This window comes from Elephas maximus, chromosome 6, assembly GCF_024166365.1.
Source record: "Elephas maximus indicus isolate mEleMax1 chromosome 6, mEleMax1 primary haplotype, whole genome shotgun sequence".
Classification (NCBI taxonomy): domain Eukaryota; kingdom Metazoa; phylum Chordata; class Mammalia; order Proboscidea; family Elephantidae; genus Elephas; species Elephas maximus.
In genome coordinates, this window is record NC_064824.1 from 70,609,624 (window position 1) to 70,622,488 (window position 12,865).

The 12,865-nt window shown below is 41.4% G+C and overlaps 1 protein-coding gene across 3 annotated transcripts in view; it reads left to right on the top strand.

Annotated features, from left to right (window-relative positions):
• ITGA6 (integrin subunit alpha 6) overlaps positions 1 to 12,865 on the top strand; it is an 85,665-nt gene that overhangs the window by 35,082 nt on the left and 37,718 nt on the right. For 2 of the 3 annotated variants that reach the window (XM_049887438.1, XM_049887439.1), the window contains exons 2-5: positions 4,069 to 4,193; positions 6,236 to 6,315; positions 7,864 to 8,119; positions 10,704 to 10,835. In XM_049887438.1, the coding sequence (XP_049743395.1) occupies positions 4,069 to 4,193; positions 6,236 to 6,315; positions 7,864 to 8,119; positions 10,704 to 10,835 (593 nt within the window). Of the gene's footprint in view, positions 1 to 4,068; positions 4,194 to 6,235; positions 6,316 to 7,863; positions 8,120 to 10,703; positions 10,836 to 12,697; positions 12,815 to 12,865 lie in introns of all 3 variants that reach the window. The other variant, XM_049887440.1, reaches the window with a different exon arrangement.

A 12,865-nucleotide genomic window follows, 5' to 3' on the forward strand; every position in this document is an offset into this window, starting at 1 on the left:
AGCAACCCCATGTGACTGCCTCATAGGGTTTTCTAGGCCATAGTGTTTATGGGAACAGATCCCCAGGTCTTTTCTCCCACAGAATGACTGATGGGTTTGAACCACCAACCTTTAGGTTAGCAGCTGAGTACTTAACCACTGCACCACCAGGTCTCTTTCCCTTTAGATTAATGACCTATTCGTGGATCTGGCTCCGCCAGAGTTTGAGGGATGGGGCAATTCTTTATTCATCCCAGGAGACTCTTGATAAATGTTTGCTGAGTGAATAAGTGAACAAATGAGTGAGAGGCAGCAAATGGGAAATAACAAGCCCAGTACCTGCCTTAGGTAGTTCATGGGCCTCCCTGGGTGTGGTGAGGCGGAGAGGAAGTGGTTAGAGAAACAGATGGTAGTATTATTGGGGCTCCTGGGCTGCTCTTCATAACCATCCCCTGCCGTTTGCAGTTGGTTACCTTCACAGGCGTCTCCTCCGTGACCTCTACCCCACCCAACTACAACAATGCTTTGACTCTGCTTTCCTCAAGCTTTCTGTATTTAGTCCGCCAGCACACTGAGCTGTTCTTATTTCCGTGTTTCATTTGTGTTGGTTTTGCCCTTTCAGCTAGGTTGGGCTAGTCGCCATGGAGGCCGCTCTGACTCGTGGCAGCCCCACGTATGTCAGAGCAGAGCTGTGCTTCATACATTTCCAATGACTGATTTTTCGGAAGTAGATCACCAGGCCTTCCTTCCGAGGAACCTCTGGGTGGAACGGACCCTCCAACCTTTTGACTAGTGGCCACGTGCATTAACCATTTATACCACCCAGGGATTCCAAACTCCTTGAAATTCTGAGTTATAGTTCCTAGAAAGTAGCTTAAGGGAGTGGAGAAAACATTGCCCCAGGTAATTTTGGTCCTAGCTACCCACTAGCTGTGGGATCTTAGGGGAGGAGTCATTATCCCTTCGAAGGCCTCTGTTTCTTCATCTATAAGATTAGAGGGCTAGACACTCAGGTGCTCTCTAGTCCTAATTCCTGGATCCCATGCTTCTGGCCCAGCACCTTGCTTATCCTTCCCCAGTGCCCAGGATGGTTCCATCCCCACCTCTGCTGAATAGCTGAATTCATCTACTTCATACTCTAGGCCAGGTCACCTCTCAGGTACATGTTGGAGCTCCTGAGAATTAGGGACAGCATTACTGGAACAGGCGTGGAATGGGCCTCTGGAGGCTCTGCTGCCTCTGGCCTTCCCTCTGCGGTCTGTCCAGAGGAGCCGGGCGCCAAGGACACCATCTGGGCCCTCTGCGTCTCATTTCATTTTGCTCTCAGAGCCCGGAATCTGAGTGTGTGCTGTTTTGATCTTTGTACATAGTCAGATTCTTGTCCAGGGAGTGGAAGGGGAGGGATGGTGCCGGGACCTGTCAGGCCACCCCTGCCTGCCTGACTCTCCTGGGCAGTCCGACTGCTCCCTACTCTGCTCTCCAAGTCCACATCCTCCTGTAATACTGCCTGTATTGTATTCATTTTTTTTTTTAAATGTGCTGAATCCTTTATTGGGATTCCAGCAGGGTCAGAGGTGGGGAGACTGTTTGGTTTATATTGTTTTGCTTTTGCATCTGAGATTTGTGGGTTCCTTAAAAGGCAAAGGGTAGCTTGTTTTCTGTTTGGGGAACTCGTTGGTTTTTTCACGTTTGTGTTCCCCACCCTTTCCCTCAGGTCCATCCTGGTTTCCCTTTTAGCCTTTTGTTTCTCTCTGTCCAGTCAGGTATGTGTTCTTTCCCTTTGTTTCTCTTCTGGTTGTTCCTTTAGTCAGCCAGACCCCAAGGATTTTAACAATCATGGTGAATAAAGACCACTGGCAGAAGGAGCCCAGGAAAAAGGCAGTGGATCCCTAAAGATCCCTCTGGCTGTCAAATGATGTGATTTTAAGGATGGTGGGTTGGTTTGGGGGCCCCCTTATAGGAGAAAGGAGCCCTGGTGGCACAATGGTTAAAGTGCTCAGCTGCTAACCGAAAAGTCAGTGATTTGAACCTATCAGCTGCTCCGCAGGAGAAAAGACCTGGCAGTATTCTCCCTGTAAAGATTACAGCCTAGGAAGCCCTATGGGGCAGTTCTTCTCTGTCACATGGGGTTGCTAGGAGTCGGAATCGTCAGCACATCCAACTTACAGGAGATGACAAGAACACTGGGGTGGGAGGGAAGGAGGAACATTACAGTGCCTAGAACATAAGTGGGACCACACAAATCTTTGAATCCCTGAGTCCCTTGTGGGAGGATGATTGGGTGAGAAGCTAGTTGGTATGCCTAGACAGGAATGCCGAGAAATAAGGGTTGACTCAGAAAGAGGTCAGAGCTGCGAAAGAGAGCAATTCAGTTGACCTGTATCTTAGGTACAAGTTAGGTTCAAAATCACTGAAAGCTTGGTGTCATGGATTGAATTATGTCCCCCCAAAAATGTGTTTATCAACTTGGTTAGGCTGTAATTCCCAGTATTCTGTGGTGATCTTCCATTTTGTGATTGTAATTTCATGTTAAAAGGATTAGGGTGGGATTCTAACACCCTTATCAGGTCACATCCCTGATCCAGTGTAAAGGCAGTTTCCCCCGGGTGTGGCCCGCACCACCTTTTATCTCTCAACAGTTAAAAGGAAGGGGAAGCAAGCAGAGAGTTGGGGACCTCCTACCACAAAGAAAGAAGCACCAGGAGCAGAACGTGTCCTTTAGACCCAGGGTTCCTGGGCAGAGAAGCTCCTAGTCCAGGGGAAGATTGACAAGAAAGACCTTCTTCCGGAGCTGAAAGAGAGAGAAAGCCTTCCCCTGGAGCTGACACCCTGAATTTGGACTTGCAGCCTGCTGAGAGAAAATAGACTTCTCTTTGTTAAAGCCATCCACTTGCGGTGTGTCTGTTATAGCAGCACTAGATAAGTAAGACATCAAGGATACAGTCAAAAAAAACAGTCAAAATCACCCTTAAAAATACCTTAGGAAGGCACAGTGTTAAAAATTGACATAACTTAACAGACAGCTGTACTCGCTCTTTCCCATTGTGTGAATTTGCCCTCACTTTGAAACCACTTGCAACAAATTCCTCGTCACAATCACCTTCACTTGCTGCACATGCAACTTTTAAATCATTCAGAAGGTACTAACCGACCAAAAACCCAAACCCACTGCCGTCGAGCTGATTCCGACTCCTAGCAACCCTATAGGACAGAGTAGAACTGTCCCATAGGGCTTCCAAGGAGTGGCTGGTGGATTCGAACTGCTGACCTTTTGGTTAGCAGCCGAGCTCTTAACCACTGTCATTAGGGCTCCTTTCTTGCACTAAAGTGAGATTAAGTAAGAACTGTATGTACCTGTTCTGACTTGCCTACAAATTTGACTTAAAGATACACTTAGGAACTGATCTCGTTTGTAACCCGTCCCAGGGACCACCTGCATTGTCATTAAGTTCAGTACGGCCATTTTTTCCTTCCACTGTTAAAAAGTATTTGTTGTTTTGTCAGTTGAGCTTCGTATGGTATATTTGGCTTATTAAGGAGTCCCTGGTGACTCAAACGTTAGATACTTGGCTAGTAACCAAAAGGTTGGTGGTTGAATCCACAGAAGGCACCTGGGAAGAAAAGCCTGGCGATCTACGTCCAAAAGATCACAGCCACTGAAAACGCTGTGGAGCACAGTTGTTCTCTGTCATATAATGCAGTTGTCATGAGTCAGAGTTGACTTCATGGCAGTGGGTTTGGTTTTTGGCTTGACTTAGGTGGGAGTGTCATGTTATATGAAAAGTGTGTCTTTTAAGCTCCACAGTCTTACCCAGAAGAGAGATACTAATATGACAGCTAGGACAGACAAGCATATTTTTGCTTTGTTTAAATATCCTCTCCTCTTTTGACCTGACTTCCGTAGTTGTATTTATGTAGGTTGTATGAGCTAATCACGGTCTCCATCTTTGCTCTCCCTTACTGTTCAGCTGCTGAAGAATTAATAGACTCCTTGGCAGAGGACAGTGTTGATACCTCTTGGTTCTGACTAACCTAATGGTAAGTTTGTATTAAACTCAAGTCTCCAAGTTTTCTCTGTTTTGTCAACAGGTTGCTAGTGGGAGCCCCCCAGGCCAAAGCCCTTCCACTGCAGAGGGCCAACCGGACAGGAGGCTTGTACAGCTGCGACATCACCTCCCAAGAGCCATGCACAAGGATTGAATTTGATAACGATGGTGCGTTCTGCTGACCTCACTGTTCACTTGGCCAACTCGCCTGTACCCCAGTTGCTGTTCCTGTGTGAAGGGAAAAAGAGGGTTCAAGCGTTTATTCCTAGAGAGAGGACCACTTTTAATTGCAATAGCGGTGACTGGTTTTTGTCTACTAGTTTGCCCTGAAAGAAGCCTTGGTGGCACAGTGGTTAAGTGCTCAGCTGCTAACCAAAAGGTTGGTGGTTTGAACCTACCAGCTGTTCCACAGGAGAAGGATGTGGCAGTCTGCTTCCGTAAGGATTACAGCCTCAGAAGCCCTGTGGGGTGGTTCTACTCTGTCCTATAGGGTCGCTACGAGTTGGAACTGATAACTTGTTGGCAATGAACAGGTTTTTTTGTTTTTTGAGTTTGCCCTGAAAACTTTTACTTCCTAAATCCCACTGGATGCATAGCATTGCTGCACCTCCTCCTAATCCTGGTTTCTAAATTAATACGGTGTATTGAGGTTGCCACCTAGTGACGGCTTGAGATTCTACAGGGAGCTGTGGATTGAAAACTGAATTCACAGCAGTGAAGACAGCTCAGTGTGCCTATCTTGTACTTAGCCGCCAAAAGTTCTCGTTTACTGTTAAAATATTTGGGCGAAGGATTATGCAAATGTCAGATCTCTCTGAAATGAGAGCTGATCAATATGGATAAAATTTGCCCTCTTGTCGCAGTAGAGACTCGCTTTGCAAGACCTCTGGGTAGCTGGAGGATATCATTCTGTGGGTCCTGTTAATATCCTGTTTGCCCAGTTTCCTGTAGGTTTGGCAGAATAATTCACGTCCTGAGAAGCTCCAAGCCAAATTTTGATAGGGTCGCTGTGAGCCGGAATTGACTGGAAGGCAATGGGCTTGGTTTTTTTGGTTTTGGCCTAAGTAGATTTGCAGATTCATGTTTAAATTCTTTTGCTTTTTCAGCTTTTAAAAATAACATTTTTTTTTAAGCGATGAGAAAATAGTAACATGTTAATTGTAGGAAACTTGTAAAATACATGGACCTTTAGGGAAAAAAAAAACCTACCAGTATTGTCAGTACCTAGACATAACCATTCTTTATTTAACATTCTGGCATTTTTCCTTCTGTCTACTTAAGGTTGTTTAGTTCTTATGTAATGTTTTAAGATTGAAGATTTTGCCCTGCTTCTTACTGAGGAAAGCAAACATTCCTTCCCCTTTTAAAGAAGAAATTTGGATCCTGCTTAAGGGCAGATATAGGGTTAAACAGTGGGTTTAAATGAACACTGAAGAGAGTATATGGTGATATTTGTGGCTTCTCAATAGATTTTTGGCTAAAGATAAATACATTGCTCTCTTTCTGGCATTGATAAAAGGTACAACTTGTCAGATATAAGACATAAAATGAACCCGAGGCCTTGTCTTCCCATTTCGAGTAAGGAAAAGAACAAATTTCCCAGTGTATTGAGAGGCAACTACTTTTCGTTAGTTTGGATAGTCCAGTGAAACCTGTGAGAGCTGGAATTCGATGGGACTGCCTTGTTTTTCTGGGTCTTGTGAGTTTTCCACTTTTGACAAGGTGCAGTCTTACAACTTTTCTGTTGCTCTTTTCAGTGGAAAATATTTTGAGTTTTCCTTCACTGACAGGTTTCCACCTTGCACAGGTCCCAGCTTTTGCAGGTTTTACTGTAATTGGACTTTTGAAACTGGATCTTGCATTATTGCTTTAAGGGCGTATATCGGAGGGCTACCCCTTAGTCTCACAATTTTCAAATACCTCTTTGTGTTTAGGACTCTGGTGAAGCAGATTGTGGGTGAAGATAGGCCACCGTGCAGAACTATTTATTTTATGTAGAGAATTCTAAGAAAGATCCTTCCAGATAACCACTTACTTATTTTCTTGAGAAGAGCAATAATTATTCTGGATTGAGTAATAGAATTTACTAAGTGGTTAGACTTAGAGTCAAGGCAGTTTTTCTTGTATTTTTGTGATTTGTTGGTACAGAGGCTGTTTTCAGCCACTTTGACATGTTAACTCTGTGTCTAACCTGTGCTACTGTTCCACAGCTGACCCTTTGTCGGAAAGCAAGGAAGATCAATGGATGGGTGTCACAGTCCAGAGCCAGGGCCCGGGGGGCAAAGTTGTGGTAAGTGTAAGAAACATGTTCATTCTACAAACATCTGAGCACCTACGGTGAGCCAGTACCACCGGACTTACTCAGTGAACAAAACAGACAGGACTCCTGACCACAGAGTTTGATTCTAGCAAGCTGATTGCTTTAAAGCAGCAATTCCTGTTAGGGAGAAATTGAAGCATCATTTTTCCTGTGATTCCTAATGTACTTTGAGACAGCCGTACAACCTGCTTTTCTTTAGCACTTTCCACTGAGAGAACTTATTCTTAAAACAAAAAAGCAAAACAAAACTAGACATGGTTTCTGCTCTAGTAAGTGTGTAGCTCTTACAAAACAAAACCCATTGCCATCGAGTCAGTTCCGACTCATAGCAACCTTATATAGGATAGAGTTGCCCCATAGGCTTTCCATGGAGTGGCTGGTGGATTTGAACTGCCGACCTTTTGGTTAGCAGCCTGAGCTCTTAACCACTGTAGCTCTTATAGATAAGCTTAAAAAACACGAGAGTGGTCACAGAAAGTACCATCAGATAATTTTAAACTTGCTTGTCATTTATTCTGACCTTCTTCAATAAGTAGTGAAGAAAACAGAGTTTGTTAGTTGAGTTGTATAGATGGCATGGTTGTTAATAACAAATTTATATAGAATTTTGAGAAAGATGGCTATTTTACTGAACTCTGAATTTTGATACTTAAGGAGCACATGGGAAACTGACTTGGGTAATGTAAAATATTATCAGCTTGTGTTATATGGAGAGTAACCATGAATACCTGGTAAAAATCATAGAGATTATTACACCTCTTCAGCAGTGTAATTCTCTCTGTGTTTCAAAACAAACATTTCTAGGGAAATAATCTCAGAGTTTAGAATGTAAGTTAGGACTGATGACAAGGAAATAGTGTGAGTAAAAGGAAAATACGAGTTATGTTTCCTTGATCCCTGTGAAGATATGTCTGTGACTTCTCTCCTCCAGACATAATTGCTTGTTTTCACAAACATGCTGATGTGAAAGTTTATACAGTCATTAAAAGCCAATTAAATTAAGAATATAAGAAGGTGTTTCCCTTTGTCTCTGTGACAAGTAAAGTTTATAAGTAAGTTGCCTCGCATTTGATATTTGGCTTATGGTGTTATTCTCGGGGTGAAAACAAGAAAGAGGTTTCAGTTTCTAGATTCAGGTAACAGTCTTCTGGAGGGGGCACTTTGGGAAAGAGTTGCTGGTTTGAGATCCCATCCCAGAATGAAGACACATTTAATCATCAGTGTCCCTGCGTGGTGCATACAGTTAACACACTCGGCTGCTAACCAAAATGTTGGAGGTTTGAGTCCATCCAGAGGCACCTCAGAAGAAAGGCCTGGCTGTCTCCTTCCTAAAAGTCAGCCATTGAAAACCCCATGGAGCACAGTTCTACTCTGACACATGTAGGGCCACCATGAGTTGGAAGGGACTTGACAGCAACTGGTTTTTTTCTTTTTCTTTTAGTATTAACCTCTTTATTATTGACAGTGCTATTAAGGTTTATAGATACAAATGGGCTACTTTATTCTATATATTTGCAGACATGTGCTCACAGATATGAAAAAAGGCAACATGTTAATACAAAGCAGGAATCCCGAGACATCTTTGGAAGGTGTTACGTCCTGAGTCAGAATCTCAGGATTGAAGATGATATGGATGGAGGAGACTGGAGTTTTTGCGATGGTCGTTTGAGAGGCCATGAAAAATTTGGTTCTTGCCAGCAAGGTGTAGCAGCTACTTTTACTAAAGACTTTCATTACATTGTGTTTGGAGCCCCGGGTACTTACAACTGGAAAGGTATGACATTTTTATTTATAGAAATAGAGATTAGAATGTCTATATAATTTCTCTAGGTTGTGCCAAGATTTAGTGCATTTTAAGTTAAGATAAAGTGTATTATAAGGCATTTGTTTGTTATGGAAGTGGGGTAGGATAAATTGAATTCTCTAAATCATATGATTTTTTAAAAACAAATAGTGATGGAAATGTATGTTTGTTTTAGTGTTGAGAGGTGTTTTGGGTTTTTTCCCCCCACCAGTAATTTTCATGGATACAAGCAGTTAATTTTTTTTTTTTCCCCGTAAGAACATAATAATTAGCATGAATAGTTTTTGCTGTTTATATTTGCCTGTTTTATGAAGTTAAAGGTTTCAATTTTTAGTGTTTTAAACACCATGAAGAATTAAGTGGTGTTGTGTACAAATAAAGGAGCCCTGGTGGTGCGGTGGTTAAAGCACTTGGCTGCTAACCAGAAGGTTGGCAGTTCGAACCCACCAGCCGTTCCTCGAGGGAAAGTCGTGGCAGTCTGCTCCTGTAAAGATTACAGCCTTGGAAATCCTATGGGGCAGTTCTACCCTGTCCTATAGGGTCTCTATGAGTCGGAATCAACTGGATGGCAATGGGTTTGGTTTTTGATTTGGTGTACAAATATGGCTGTGTGATTATAGATGTTTCTTTTGTCATACTTTATCCTAGGAGGCCGTGCTTTGCTAATAAATCTATAAAGTGAGAAGGGCAGATGTCAGACAAATTAGGGACTTTTGAGACAATAATTTTAGATAAATTGAGGAAAAGTTACTTATTGGTATTATTTGATTATTATTGTGATGTGGGTAAGAGGAAAAACTGTGTAGAAGGGAGGAATATGGCTCATTTTTTGACTGGATGAATCTGGTCAGTTACTGTTATAAGAGTTTAACTTTTGAAGAAATTAGGCAAGTCTAGAAAGCCACTGTATCATAAAGGATGATTTTCCTGACTCTAGTCCATGATGAGGGGAAATGTGTCTGATTTGGACATAAAACCTTTTTTGAGATATTTATTAAAATTACACGTTATAACATTTTCACCAGTGAGAAAAAACTTAGAAAAAATTTCCATTTCCATTAAAATAATTTCAAGTCTTTGCTGTGACAGGGATCACAATAGGGTGTCCTGGACAGAGCTGGAGAAAAATGTAGAACAAAATTCTAACTCACAAAAAAGACTAGACATACTGGCTTGACAGAGACTAAAGAAACCCCAAGAGTATAGACCCCAGACACCCTTTTAATTCAATACTGGAGTCAGTCCTGAGGTTCACCCTTTAGCCAAAGATTAGACAGGCCCATAAAACAAAATGAGACTAAATGGGCACACCAGCCCAGGGGCAAGGACAAGAAGACAGGGAGGAACAGGAAGGCTGGATGAATGGGAATGTGGAACCCAAGATCAAGAAGGGGGGAGAGTGTTGACATGTTATGGGGTTGGTAACCAATGTCACAAAATGATATGTGAATTAATAGTTTAATGAGAAACTAATTTGATATGTAAATCTTCATCTAAATTACAGTAATAATTAAAAAAAATTAAAGTTTTAATTCCTGTTAGAAATGACTCTTGGGAAAACATCCTCTGCTCTGTCAGCTATAGATGGACTTGTGCTAGTAATTTCACTTTGCCCTCCTACCCCAACAGGAACTTTAGTGTGATTGTGTTTGTCAGGTGATTTTGATCTAATTTGAAATACAGTGTTGAATTTAGAAATATTTTTATTTTAGCAAAAATACATGTAATATATTAAAAAAAAAAAAACCAAACCCATTGCCGCTGAGTCGATTCCAACTCAGAGCAACCCTATAAGACAGGGTAGAACTGCCCCATGTGGTTTCCAAGGAGCACCTGGTGGATTTGAACTGCCAGCCTTTTGGTTAGCAGCCATAACTCTTAACCACCGTGTCACCAGGGTTTCCGATATCATAGAATCAAACCAAACAAAAGCACCCACCAACTATGTATGTTTCAACTTACGGGCAATATGTTCTAACTGCTTTTATAAACTCTGGCCTAAAATGTTGCCATTTTTAAAAAGCTGTATTGTAATTTGGGCTTACTGTGTGATCTGCCTTTTTAATTAGATAATTGTGAGCATTTTGAAAAGATGAAATCTTGGTTCCAGTGATTGAAAGTAAAGATCAAAATGTTAATTTCACTTTTACACTGCAGCAAAGGAGCTAAATTGATTTTGGAATACAGAGAATGTAAAATATCATATGTATTAAGTTCATGTCCTTTTAAAAAATTGTTTTCTGTAGGTTTTGTTAACTAAGTAAACGTATTCCAGTTTCCATCTAGTTTCATGGCATTATAGAGATAATTCATGAAAAAGCAGGGAGAATTTTTTTTTTAATTGCTACAACAAATTTCTTTGATGTAAAAATCTACATTAACATTATTTTAATTTTAACAACCTTAAAAGTCGTCTCTTTCCTTCATCTTTCTTCCTTCAAACTTTTCTTCCTGTACTCAGTGATAACATGGGGGCATATATTAGGAACCATTTATTTTATTTTGTTTCATCTTCATTTTTTTTGTTGTTGTTTTTACCATTTCACTCCTTCAGGGATTGTTCGCGTAGAGCAAAAGAATAACACTTTTTTTGACATGAACATCTTTGAAGATGGGCCTTATGAAGTTGGTGGAGAGAATAACCATGACGAAAGTCTAGTTCCTGTTCCTGCCAACAGTTATTTAGGTAGGAATGAGCGCTGTGTGGTACTCTCCTCCCAGGGCCCACAGGACCTTGGGCTCCTTAGGTTCAGAACTAGGTGGAGCTAGGGGCCCCTGGCTGCATTTGCAAGAATTTGATTTAAACCTTAGTGATTCTGAGGTTACCTGACTGGTGTTTAGAATCCTTCAGATAATAGGTGGGGAGAAACCTCTTATCTCCTAAAATTGTCCATCCCCCTACTTGGAAGCCCATCTCCTGAGCTAATGGTGGCCTCTGTAACCTGAAACGGCCATTCATGCAGCCACGATAGAACGCAAGAATGTTCGCATTACACCGAGCTGCCTTTCCTCGCCCTTCAACGCCTCTTTGTAGAGATTCTCTTAAGAGCTACATTCATAAAGTAACTCTTAAGTGGCAGTTCAAGACCTCTGGGTCCTTACTCTGTGATTGCGGGTCTCTTAAGGTTGACCTCGTTTCTGGATTGGGGCCCCCATGTCACAGAGCCCCCGGTGGGTGGCATGGGGGCTTTCTGGCTGAGGCTGCGCAGAATTGCTAAAGCAGCTTTGAGGACACCCAGACTGCGCCTAAGTGCCAACTCCTTAACTCCTAAGGCTTGTTTGCATTACTAATGGGTGTCCTAAATTATTCATGTGCATTATGATAATTACAAAAAGGCTTTTAAAAGCTTTAATTCTTGGTATGAGTTGACATAAAGAATAATTACTGTGCATTTCTTGGAAAAAAATGTAAAAAATCTCACAAACTTAAATAGTAACCTGTTAAAAAAAAAAAGAGAGAAAAGTACCCATAAGCTTAGAGAGATTACTGGAACTATGGAAGGTGAAAAAGGAAAAAACAGTTATAGATATGAATTATTCTAAACAATGTCTTAGTAAATATACTCTGAAACAATTGTTCTAATTGTGTAAATATGTATGAAGCACACTGTTAAATGTAAAAAATTTTTTTCAGCATCCTGCCCTTCCCTGCCCCATTAAAACTTGGCATAAGATATGGAAGATGGAAGAGAAAAATTATGCTTAATTATTAAGCACCAACTGTGTGCTACAAGTCAGGCACTACGTTCAGCATTTCTCATATCTTATTTAATCTTCCCAACAATGCAATAGATATTATTGTCCCTTTTTTGCCAGTGAGAAAAACTGCAGCTTAGATTAATTTCTTAGTCCAAGGTCACACAGTAATCTCTCAGCCAATGACAAAAATACTCATGAGAGTGACGGGAAGAGCAGGGGAAGCAACTGGGTGTGTGAATGGAATGTTAGTGGTCTTGTGGGGCAGGAAGGGAACTTGGGTGAGCAGTTTGCAGTCTCAATTATTTAACATGGTTTTCAAGGTAAAATCTTTTTCCAGGTAAATATTATCAACACACCAATATTTTATTTGAATATATTTCAACAGACAACCTCTCTCTCTGCAAATACATTATTCAGAGACTATTTTTGTGATGAAAAGTATTTTATTTTAATTGTTCTGGTCGAGAAACCAACACTTTGGTCTTCAAGATCGATGCCCAGGGATTTTATAACCATAGTTGCTGATAGAACATGTTAAAGTAGTAAACATTTTTATGAAACACATTTGCCACTTTTAGAATGAATTTTCTCAAAAGCAGATGCCTGAAAAAAAATCAGGTTCTCATTGTTACGTTTTGGTTGTCCATACTGTCTGTGAATCTGTCATTTCAAAAGATCAGTGGGTCTTAGGGATAAAACCATCTGCTGGAGGTTTTGGAAGCCAGCAAAGATCACAGCTTACTGACGCAATGGTGGCCTCATCCTTTGGTGAGAACCGTGACAGCCGTCCTTGCCTATTACCAAGCATAATTTTTTTTTCAATCTCTTCCATCCCGTGCATGCATACAGGCCTGCTGTTTTTGACCAGCGTCTCCTATACAGATCCTGATCAGTTTGTTTATAAAACACAGCCTCCCAGAGAGCAGCCTGACACATCCCCTGATGTGATGATGAATAGCTACCTAGGTTTGTGACCTCTGAGATGACAAATAAATTGTCTTGGTCATGGTCATTTAA